Below are 12,647 nucleotides of genomic sequence, written 5' to 3' on the forward strand. Positions count from 1 at the left end.
CCCACATATAAAGGTTTACTCCTCGACGCAGCGGGCCCAGGTTTGAAAAAATCAAAATCTGTTTCATGAGTGTTCTGGCCAAGAGGCAACAGTAACAGGAAGTTATTATAGAAACAGCAGAAGACAGATAACAACAAGAAATATTCCACAAATCACAATTGAACAGAAATGTGAGTATACAATTTTTTAACAACCTAATTAGCATCTTAAAACAACCCAAGAGCAAAATGAAGAATCTAAAAGAACTCAATGAGACTAACCCTAAAATACCCCTACGGTAAATATCAGAATTGTAAAGAATATATGTACTGAAGGAGAAATTTTTCAGCTCAAAAATAAACTTGTCTGCTCTCTCTCATGGACCAAACTATGTAATGGTGACACTGTTTCTAAATTACTGTAAATATATCTTTGGCATTTTTTAACTACAAGAAATGCGATACGCTGATTCAATTTCCGGGTGCCAAGATTGTTAAATCGGATGATATCAGCCATGCTGATGTATGAGTCTGGCTTTATTTTTGTGTGTTATTTACTGATTCTGTAATATTTTAAACCTCTTTGATTTCTTTATGCTTGATCATTCTCAGTCTAAGCGTAAATCACATTATGCTGTTTGATGTGAAGTGCATCGAGATTAGTTCTTTTGTACTGTAACTGATTTGTCTTTATCTGGTGGGTTTCCTTTCATCAGTGCAGCATAAAAATCTGGCAGTAAAAGTGTGCTGTGATTTTAGTTCAAGGTCCACTTATGCTGCGGGACGATAGAAGTCTTTCAGTAATCTCAGGCAGGGACACATCACCATTTGAAAGGCGAGCGCTCTTTCAGGTTATAATGAGCTCGGTGTGGCCAGCCATCTTCCTTTCGACAACCTGTGGCAGAAGAGGGGGTGAAATGAAGCGGTGCTGAAGGACACCGTAGGATTAGAAGTGAAGGGTGGTTTATGTAGCGAGAGAAAAACTCTTCATTTGACCTTTGCATTGGCTGTCCAACGGTTCTGCAATCAAGTCATGTTATTTATATCGCATAACTCCTCACACGTAAAGGAAGGGTCAGCAGTTTGTGGGTACATGAACTGGCAATGAGGAAACAGACGCCCTTAACATTGTAAGTGGACCATAAAGTCCTAACGATGCAAGACAATAAAGGTTTGGAAAGAGAAGAGTTCATGGGAAGACTCTGGCTTCTCAAATGAACAACAGCTGGTTCTGGAAACCATACAGTTGTAAACACACCCACCTGCTTAATTTCATTAACACCTCTTGAAATGTAGGATACAGTTAACAGCTTGGCTCTTGCTTTACATGTTATGTTTACAATCTGTGGTCTGAAAACTGCCATGTCTCTCTCTCTCTCCCACTCCCCAACAACAAGCAACATCAGTAGGTGCTCACACATCCTATTATTACTTCCGTATGGCTCCACTCAGACCTACAGTTTGTCGTCTTTCTTCTGAAACACACTGCATGCCATCAGCTTATCAATAGAACAACAGTTTTGGCAATTTATCAAGCAAAAATGCCAAACATTCGCTTGTGCTAGCTTTTCATGTGTGAGTATTTGCACATTTTCTCTGTTTTATATAATTATAAATTGAATATCTTTAAGTTTTGGACTGTTGGCCAAACACAACAAATGTAATGTCACTTTGGTTCTGACATTTTAAAGACTAACTCATTGTTAATTAACCCCCAAAATGCCTTGCTGTATGCATGTGTGTACATCACCAATTAAATTACTACTACAACTACTATTTTATAAGAATAAATTCAAAATAGAAATTCATCCACTTTTCCAAATTCCAAATTAGAGGTTAGATGTACAGTCACTGTATTATCATTGATTCAGTTGTTTTCCTTATTCCAGAGAAGACCTATCGGAAAATGAATCGGTGGTGTAGAAAGGGTGGAAATCCAGGTATTACATCCTGTCTCTATCAGGCTTTGAATGCATTATATATAGTAGTATAGTTAAAACATTGTTAAGTTGCTCTTGAATGAGGCAGTTGGTAACATCGTTCACACTCACTCTGATGATTATTATGGGATTATTCCAACCTGTTCCTGTTAGCTGCTGATTTTGCCCTCCAACACCCAATCACCCTCTAGCCCTATTTTGTCATTTTTAAACTTGAATTGGCATATTTTCCCTTGTGCATAATGTATATTCCATATCTCCAAGATTTGTGTTGGCTTGGTTCTTCTCTTTGTATCTTTTAGTATTATAATGTGCTCTCTTCACACAGCATGGCCTCGTTTAGAGAGCACCCTGAGGTTCAGAGCTTTTCCTGCCAAGTACACTGTTATTTTGGCAATACATGTTTCTAACTCTAAGGGAAGTGTCTCTGACTTCACTTCTGGCCATCAGATGTGAGCATGTTTCTCCTTTTATCCATAAAATTGTATCTTTCTGTGTTGTTTCCTGTATTTAGTTCATGACACTAGTGACTCACACAGTAAAGGACTGAGACCCACATTTTGGAGCATCCTAGGTTTGTCGAAACTGCTCCAAGCATACATACTGTATGTAAACATTTACAGAGTTTAGATAGATAGATAGATAGATAGATAGATAGATAGATAGATAGATCTGTTTATCGATCGATCGGAAACTCTTGTATGAGTGCCAGGAGGCTCCTGTAATGAAATAAAGATGAACTTTCGAGGGCCAGACAGGCAGACTCACTGATAAGCACACATTAAACTTTACAGACCTGCAGTGGACAGCAGGAGGAAGATGACCGTCAGGACATTGAAGGACTGCCGGTTGGTGATAGTCATCTTCTCGTCCTCAAGTGGGAAGAAGGGAGGGAGCAGGAGGTAGGGAGGGGGGGCTGCTCTGCTTTAGCTAGGCGTGGGCATCCTTTGCATGTTGACAGCTCCTCTCACATGGCTGCTGCTGGGAGTCAGGACTCCTGATGGGAACAAGACAAGCAGAGAGAGGAGAGATTAGGAGATTTGATTTGGATTTCTGGAAGTTCCACCATACTGTGTGGACAGCTTGTCTGGCAGTGAGCTCCCATGATGCCTTTCCGAAATCTGTGCTTAGGTTTACATAATAGGATGGCCTGGACATTAATTAGGGGTCCAAGCCCAAGGGGTGGGAACCGCGGTTGCAAAGCATCATAAAAATAATAGTGTTATTATAATAGTTTAATTTACGAGTCTGTAATTTACAAATAGATAATAAATATATTTCTCTTATGAATGTTTAACAAAAATCTGTCTTATTTATCAGTTTATCCCGTTCAGAACTGAGATTTAAAAACATCTAATAGCCAGCATATATTTGATTATACCATATAAAGACAAATGCTACAAATGCACTAAAATGATGGTGTTCATAGAGAAAGTGTTGTTTTTACCAAACATTAAATGAATTACACAGAACTTGCTCCTCCAGCACAGTGTACAGAGTTTTGATTGCAGAAGTGCTGAAGAGCAGTTTGCTTGTAAATTATGCATCATGGGAGTTCATGAACTCTTCTTCTATCCCTGTCCAGTTACCATTCAAAGCTGCGTCATAGCCATCCGTCCACTGATGCTAGGTGAGATTAATGGGGCGGCGGCACATTTAGCTTATCCATGCTGGTTCATTATTTCTTTAATAGTGTAGGAGGAAATTGCACATAATGGTCCATGTCCACGTTAGTTAAAAGTAAATTGTATGGTAATTTATTACAAACTCTGTTAATAAACCATTTGCATTTAGCTGTGCTTTTACAAAGTTAATGTGAGAAACACATTGTGGTTGAATGTGACTTTGAAGCTGTTATCAGTGGCAGCCCCATGTGACGGGGAACCCAGCACGGGATGATAAAAGATAGTATTTAATCCTCAAAACCATAACATCTACACCTCCCATATTTATGACATAAATTCCTTTTCAACTAAAGTACCATCAGATCTGCCTTTGGAAATGACCCCAAGACAGCTGAGGGCTTTAGCTGCAAGTTTGTGCAGAGAAAGTTAAACATCCTCTCTGTAGAAGCCGCATGGAAAGTCTAACAAAACTCAAGTCCTGAGTTATTGAGCCAACAGCAGCTGACAGCAGAATAAAAACCACGTTTAACCCTTGTGTTGACTTCGGGTCCCATTGACCAGTTTTAAATTTTTGTTTTATATCAGCAAATATAGGATGTAGAAATAAGTGCTGAAAATGTGTAGAAGCAACATTTTACAATTTAAAATGTTGGAAAAAGCAAAAACAAACTGTGAAAAAATTGTGTCAAAACGCAGGAAAAAAAAAGTGTTTTTTTCAAGGTTGACGGGAAGACAACACAAGGGATAGGGAGCAACAAGAAGTGTAGAAGAGCATCAATGTTCTTCTTTGGTGTTGATATGAAAAAGAATGTAATGGTGGATCACATCCAGTTTAATGTTGCTTCACCACCATCTACGGTTTGTCTTTTTTCTGAACTATTTGCAAGCTTTTTTCTGTGCCAAGTGTGTCACTAAGAAATCGGAAAGTTTTGTTTTGCGTGAACCCACAATCCTCATTCACCAGGTCAGAAGAGCAAAGTTATACTTTTATGGAGCAGCTACCTTTGAAGTTGTGGTGATAATGTGGCCGTCATAGTGAGGAGGAGATGATAAAGTTGAAGTAGTCTGTGGTGCAAGAGATCATCAACAAGCAACACATTATTTATAGGTTGCACACAGGTAGCTACTTTCTCACTGTGTGTTGAATACCAGCTATGCGGTATGGGAAGTGTTCGTTTGACTGTTGTTCATAACTTGGTCCAGATTTTTGCCTGAGTTCTAAGTAGATCTGCAATGACTAGTCATTTATCAAGCAAAAATACCAAAAATGTGAGGAGTCCAGTTTCTCTTTTGGTCTTACATTACAGTGAATTTTATATATTTTTCAGGTTAGGTTAGTCAGACGACACAACATATTTAATGATTTCATCTGTGCTCTAGAATAGTGTGATTAATTGATAATGAAAATAATCAATGGTTGCAGCCCTATTTGAAAGTACGCCGTCTTTATTGCTGCCAATACGGAGTTGACCGGTGAGGTTCAATTCAAGTAGGCTGTGAAGAATGTGGAGAAAGAAGAACATTTTCACAGCTTTCACACCTGGCTAATCCATGCGGAAAGTGGGAAATGTGGCTGCAGCTTATCAGTTTCAGAAGGTTGCAAAAGTTGGGTAATGCAAATTAGCCAATTAGCCCAAATTAGAGGTCTTCACAGGTCCAAAAATTAGGACCCTATATCCAAAACTCATTAGAAACTTACCTAAACCCAACGTGCATAAATACTTTCCCCCCACAAAAAGACACCTGATCTGAAGGGGACACTTGGTATTACACATATAGACACACAGACCCAAGACCTGCAGCAATACAATGGTATCATACCTGACCCGATTAGACTGAATCTAATTTGGACCCTGTGCCTATAACTGAGAAGACCCGTGTTGACCTGTACTTCCTTTTGTGCCTGTTTAATTGAGCCTCCATGGACAAACAAATATATTGGAGGAAACTAAAGTTGTTTAAACACCTTGGAGAATCCCATTCCCTCTGAGTTGCTGTGTTAGTTACTGCTCTTCTACTTGTTACCACGTTGTTGCCACGTGTTTTACGTAATCCAAACAGCACGGGCTGATGGTTGCATATTAACCAAACCAATATACAAAGCCGTAACTATGGACCGCGTGGACAGAATATGTACGTGGAGCACAGCAAGCTGTTTCTGTTGGAAGCTTTAAAAGCATTTTGATCAAACAAGCTGTTCTCTCTTCAGAAAGCCAGGCAGCTGAGGTCCCAGGAGGCTTGTTAGAGTGGCCTTTTTTTAATGTTTTTTTCCCTCTCTTTTTACTTCTGGTGAGAGCTTCAGTGTACTGTCAGATGACAACATGAGCAGTACGACGAGGGATTCCCATCCCATCAAGTCCCCCTGAAAACAGACTACTATTCCTTTCTACTGCTTTTTTTTTTTTTTTTTTTTTTTTTTTTTTTAAACAAGGGTTTTATATAAATTATTTCCTTCTCACATGGAGTAACAACATTGTCACATTACTGACTTTGCTGTATACTGCAAAAGGGCAAGGTTCACTTCATCACAGTGCTTGGCTTGTTTGCAAAGAAATGAATGTGAAGGATTTGTGTAATGAGCCCGATGGCAGTGAAGCAGAACATGTACTGTGAATGCACAACATAGTACAGTGCACCACTCCCTGGGACTGAAAATAGAACATACTGCCTAGCTGAACAGGCGTTCAACACAGATGGAACTACTTGCTGTTTATGTTTGAGATCAAACTAAAATACATAAAGACCATGACACCCAGTGTTTCCACTCTGAGTAAATGGCTGTTACTGTATGAGAGGAATTGTCTAAAAAATTTGTCTAAATGTTACTTACTGTTGTTATCTGAGAGAACAAGGAAATATTAAGTGACCAATTACTGCAGCAGCCACTGTAAATCTAACGGCACACTTTTCATCACCACACAGCAGACCCAAATCTGTCAGAGGTTTGATGAGGGGAAAAAGCAGTGGAAGCTGTTGGGCCATTTGGAGATTACACAGTGATATGCTGCGCCTCATCTCATGAACATCCTTGTCCATGTCTTATTTTTGTTAAAACATTAACTTCAAAGTCTATGATATGTTAATATGCACATTAAATCATTTGTACCCAGTACTGGGTCAATCTACTACCGAGCCGGTACCCATGAGTATAAAAACCCAAAATCTTTATTTTGACCCAGTTTTTTAATCTTATTTATATTATTTGAATTAGGTTATTTAGCCATTCCAATATGTGATTATTCTGAACCAGAAACAATGTAATATTTACATTTCTGTTGAGTCATAAACCAAAAAAAGTGTTATTTTTTTGATCCAGTGTTATATTTGTATTTCTGTTTGGGTTATTGACCCATATTAATAAATGGTTATTTTGACCTAGTAACAACATAATCTTTATAGTTCTGCTTTTATTTCTATAATCTTTATATTGGGTCATCAATTAAACCAAAAGGTCTTGTAGATTTTATAAACATATCTGTTAAGACAAAACAATCTTTTTACTTTTAGTTTTATCTTAAATTTTTTTATTTTCTCTCTCTCTCTCTCTCTCTCTCTCTCTCTCTCTCTCTCTCTCTCTCTCTCTCTCTCTACCTCTACAGCTTTACTTGATTTTTAGGTGGAACATTTAGGCCTGTCATTTTCAGTATTCACATAACCTTTTTTCTCCTGCGGCTAATAGTAGCTGGATATTTATGCACCCTCTGCGCCTCATTATTAGGTTTGTGTTTTCCTCAGAGCACACAAATACACTCGCTCGGGCTTAATCCATGTTAATGTGTGTTATAAATCACCCTAAAACACACAAGTTCATGAGCATCCGGAGTGAAGTATAGTTTAGAGATGAGACTTCACACGGGGAATGAGTGTGCGTTAGCTAAGTAACTGCATCTCATATCTGGGTCTGCTGATGGGCTCGCATCCAAATAGCCTACTGATCAGTATTCTGCTGCAACGAGCCCTGTGCCTAATTGATGCTCCCTTTGACTGTCATCATAATAAATTGGGTTTCATTCACATTTGATGGCATTAGATCTTCACTCAGAAGGCCCACTATGCTCCATTAGGATATGAGCTCATGTTGGGAGATTTAGAGCTGGGATCTAATGATTATCATTGCCACACAGTGTTGGGAACGTTACTTTAAAAAAGTAATTAGTTATAGTTACTCACTACTTGTTCAAAAAAGTAACTGAGTTAGTAACTGAATTACTCTATAATAAAAGTAACTCGTTACCAGGGAAAGTAACTATTTGCATAACTTTCGATATTTCGTCGACCGACAGCAAGAGATTTATCCTGCACTCAGAGCCGGCCCGACGCATAAGCGAAGTAAGCGGCTGCTTAGGGCCCCGTGGCTACCAGAGAGCCCCCAAGAGCGCTTGAAATGTCTCACAATTGAGCTTATAACAGATTTAAAGATTAATTGCTGCTAATTGGTCCCACATTAGTCTTTAAATGCTTATTTGCACATTATGAGTGCTTAAACTAATATTTACAATACACACGTTGGTTTAGTGCCAAGTACATTGGCAAAACATTACAATGTGGAAAGTCCCCAAACCAAATCCTGCTTAGGGCCCCCAAAAGTCTTGGGCCGGCCCTGCCTGCACTTCAAGTATTATCTTTGTAAGAAAAGTAAACCGTTACACCATATAAACTTATATGACACATATACTTTTAACACCTGCATGTCATACGGTTGACTTCAGCCTGAGTCATAGGTTTTTGTTGTGAGGCAGAAAGATCTAGCTTTTGCTGCTTGGAGGACTTTGCTCCGAGTCCTTCTTTGCTAGCAGATGGCGAGCTATCATCTGTGGTGGAGGTATCGCTGGTTTTGGCCACTAGCTTTGTAGATGCGTGTGTCGTTGTGAGATGCTTCATTAAATTAGAGTTGCTTATAACGGATGTCGACAAAGTCTTCGCTCCTGAACATAATGTACACATGCACGTTCTTGCCTTTGACCACAATTAATTTGAAGTAGTGCATATCTCCACCTTGAAAATGCCAACTTTTCATCGGATTGCTCCTGACTCGCCATCTCTGTCTAATCTGTTTAGCTGTTGTGTGTGTGGCGCGTGTGCTGGTATGTGTGTAAAAACACTGGCTCTGATTGGCAACCATGAAACACGACTCTGCCTTAGCCAATCATAAACGCTTACCTCGTTATTAACCCACCTCCTCAGTAGCTGTTAGCAAGGGATGCGTTCGGATTACACAGTTTATTTAATCAATGCATAGTAACGCACTGCATTTAACGTCCAGTAACGTTAACGGCGTTGTAACGACGGGAAAAGTAATTAGTTAGATTACCCCGTTACTGAAAAAATAACGCCGTTACCTAACGCCGTTCTTTTAAACTGCGTTATTCCAAACACTGTTGCCACAGAGAGCTGAATTGAATGCAGTGCATTGTCAGAGAGTTGGTGAGTGGCAATCTGAGGTAGTGCCCTGGATGGTTAGTAAATATGTAGTACAGCATGTGTCAGAGGTTTGAGTTGTGTATGTCACAAGAACAAGTCTAAAAGTAAACTACGAAGACTATGTATATTAAATCTAAATAGTCTAAATCCAATTGAAGATACAAAAAAGGTACTCAAAGTAACAAGAGAAATGTCAATCATGCATTGATTATTCAGGTAACATAACAACACAACTACTAGGGCTGCTCGATTATGGAAAAAATAATAATCACAATTATTTTGTTCAATATTGAAATCACGATTATTTAACACGATTACTCATTAACATTTGGATATAATGGATAGTGTCCAGGGTATAATCGGTTAGTGTCCTTTATCTCCCAGAAAGAGTCTTTGGATCAGAATAAAATCAGTTTTACCACTGTGAGTCGGTTCAGCTTTACAGATATCACACATAACGTTACACAGCTAATGAACAGTTCCACAGACATAACACAATGTTCACTCACTATGACCACTACTACTGTCATTACTAAACATTGTGCCAAAATATCAACAATAATGTCGCCGTCAGTGGGCTTATTTGCTAGCTAACCTTAGGAAAAATCCAGCACATAGACGGTACCTTAGAGTAACGTTATGTGAAACAGGTTATTTAAAGTCCCTGCTCATTTACATACAGTTTTAACAACAAAACTAAATGCTGAGGGAACATTCCTATGTTTTTTTCATGTTGGTTTTGAGCAGTATGCCTATGCACCCCCACTAAGCTGGAAAAAGTTTTAAACAGTAAGTGAATACAGCGTGTCGGGGGAATACAACATATACTACATTGTTAGCTGTTCCCAGACAACTGAGTTGGTTTTGCCTTTTTTTGCTCAGCAAACGCTGCTGCCATCTTTACTTGCGCTGAGTTTTTAAATTCCAGCGGATGATATGCACACAACTTGCCTCCCTGACTGGCATCGAGAGGGGCGGAGGGGCGGATGTGCGCGTGCGGATGTGCGCATTTGCGTGTCATTCAGAACACAAGACAAAATAAGAGTTTTCTTGCAAAACAGAACATGGCAAAATAATAGTTTTTTCTCGATTTATACTATTTTGGTGATCGTTGGGAGCCAAAATCGTAATTGAAATCGAAATTCAATTAATTGCACACCCCTAACAACTACCCATAAAAGGTCCCAACTGAATGTCTCTAGTTTTTTCCTCTTTCTACTATTTGCTACAATTGGCACAGCCCAGGTATCTTTCCATTACAAACTGATGAAGCACTGTCAGGGTAATAACTGCTTATTCATTTGTGCTGTATCACCTAGTGCTCAGAGCTGCAGAAATACACATACATTTGACTGATGAACAGAGGTTCCTCTTTGGTTTATATAATCAGTCACCTGAATAAATATTCCAGATCAAATATTCTAAATAAAGCCCAGAGGCAGCAACGTGTTTTGGTCTGGTGGCTTCATGTTGCTTGGGAGACGTTTTAAGTCACAGAAGATATAAGAATGAATGTAACTTATAGTCATTAGCACCCACAATGTAGTGTACAGGAAAATAATACAGTTGATCTGAAAGAGAGAATAACAGCAGGGTTGCCATAGAGCTTGTTGTGGAGAGTTTGGCAAATACGGCAACATAATGGTCTCAGCTATTGTGCAGTGCATCCACCTTGCTGCATGGGTGGCCTGTATCTATTTTTGACTGGTAATGCTTTGTTAGCTTACGACAAACAGAAGATAAGAGAAGAGCTGTAATCAAACTCTGGTGCTGGCTTGCTGTGTTTACCTGCTGAGAGCTGTCATGTTGATGGAAACCATTCGGCATCCTGCTTCATTTTGTCTCACACCCTTAATTCATTATCAGTTTGGATTATAAAGGTAGATTGGATGGTACGAGAGGTATTTGTCTGAGAATCCTTCCAAATCTAACCAGATTAATAACTCTGATTTAACTTATTTTTATATACATCTTCTATAATTCCTGGTATAAATGGCAGCCCAGCACATAGTTTAGGACAATCTACTGTAGTAGGACTTTCAGTTGATATTTCTGCAGAATGTTGATATACCTGTAAATAAACCTCCACTAGCTTCACTGCTTCAGCCTCATTCCAGTTTGAATAAGCAACTAATATCAAAACAATGGACGTGACGGGAAAATAAACCTTATACATTTTCTCAAGTTTTAACCACATACTGTGTAGAGATGATGAAAAGGGGTAATTATAACACGTCAAAACACCCCAGCAATTAGTATCATCCAGCAGCTGATAGGAGAGAGTTTCTTGACCAAATGGGAATTTAACAGGGCGATTCTTTCTTCATTATTTTTTTGCTTGGTGGTAAATATATGCATACAGTGAGGGAGCGACGGTTAACGAGACAGCTACAGGAGCCTAATAACTTGAATTCATTATACAATCAATGTCTCAAAGTCAGTTGGGGGATGAACATTTTTAGAGCCCCATTAAATAAAATTCAGATCTACAAAGGTCTTGTTTCCATGTAATGGTGCATGAATAAATCGAGCTCACTTGACGCTGCATGTGAGACTAGATATTTAGGCTTATGTATCAATTGATAAAATCTTTTATTAGACAACAGGAAAAGCAGCTGAGTGCCAGAGGTGGAAAGTAACGAAATACATTTACTTACGTTACTGTCAAAAGTGTATTCTTCAACCCAAAACTGCAGTTGACAAGGTTAATTTATTAACTGTTGTGGATATGTTTTTGAATACCATAGCTTTTAGACTGCTGGTCATACAAAACAAGCAATTAGAAGATGCTTCTTTGGGCATTTATCACAGTTTTCTGACATTACATGGACTGATCAATTAATTGATTAATCAAAAAAGGAGGATTACTTGATTATGAAAATAAGCTTTAGTCACAACCCCAATTTCGATTTGAGTTTGCTGTCCCTGAGCAGCATCTCTACTAGTCAGAGTTTTTCTTTGATCAAGCGACTTGAGAGGATTGGGTGTTGAGTTTAACTGTTAAATGTCACAGAGATGCACTAGCTGTCACAGTTGAGGCCACAAAAAGCCCTCCAGGAATAGTTGCACAGAAGCTCCCAACACTCGCAGCTCCATCAAGGTTTGAGCTGCCTGCAGGCTACACGAAGACCTCATCTGTCAACGCATCAGTGCTTTGGCACTCAAATTTGGTTTTCCTTGGTAGTGGGACTGTGACTCATGCAGAATAACTGGACTTGTTTTGGCTCTGGGGTTTAGGAGGACATATCCTGACGACTATTTGGTGTCTGTGATGCAGACAGACGGGACAGTATCTCCCAGACACAAGCCAGCATTGTTTGTTTGGATTTGCTTTAACACCCCACTCTGGGCTCAGTTGGTTTCTCTTGGAAACATTCCTCGTCATCATCCGCCTGACCCTGGATTTAAAATAGCTTCTACCCACAGACAAATAGCCTGGTGGGAATTTCAAAAATGAAGAAAGAGAAAACATGACATGGGACAGTAATGGATGACAAAACTGCAGTTAAAACACAGCAGTTTGTGAATCTTTGTTTTCTCCCCTATGTCGTGCATTAATATTCTAGGTTTACACAGACCACCATGGTTGTGAGGCAACACTGCACCAAAAGTTGGCTCTTTGCAAAAATAAAATGTTCTGATCCAACAGTTGTCTCACGGTATTTAATACTAATAAACCAACA

At 39.1% G+C, this 12,647-nt stretch overlaps 1 protein-coding gene and 1 long non-coding RNA gene across 3 annotated transcripts in view; one reads left to right on the plus strand and one right to left on the minus strand.

Moving 5' to 3' along the window:
• The window catches only part of LOC114560510 (uncharacterized), a 103,304-nt gene that overhangs the window by 21,219 nt on the left and 69,438 nt on the right, over nucleotides 1–12,647 (plus strand). The gene's annotated exons all lie outside the window — the stretch shown is intronic.
• The window catches only part of shisal1b (shisa like 1b), a 40,425-nt gene that overhangs the window by 16,539 nt on the left and 11,239 nt on the right, over nucleotides 1–12,647 (minus strand). For both annotated transcript variants that reach the window (XM_028585938.1, XM_028585937.1), the window contains exon 2: nucleotides 2,715–2,915. In XM_028585938.1, coding sequence (XP_028441739.1) covers nucleotides 2,715–2,781 — 67 coding nt within the window. In that variant the 5' untranslated portion in view covers nucleotides 2,782–2,915. The remainder of the gene's footprint in view (nucleotides 1–2,714; nucleotides 2,916–12,647) is intronic.

Source organism: Perca flavescens, chromosome 8 (assembly GCF_004354835.1).
Source record: "Perca flavescens isolate YP-PL-M2 chromosome 8, PFLA_1.0, whole genome shotgun sequence".
NCBI classification, from domain to species: Eukaryota; Metazoa; Chordata; class Actinopteri; order Perciformes; family Percidae; genus Perca; species Perca flavescens.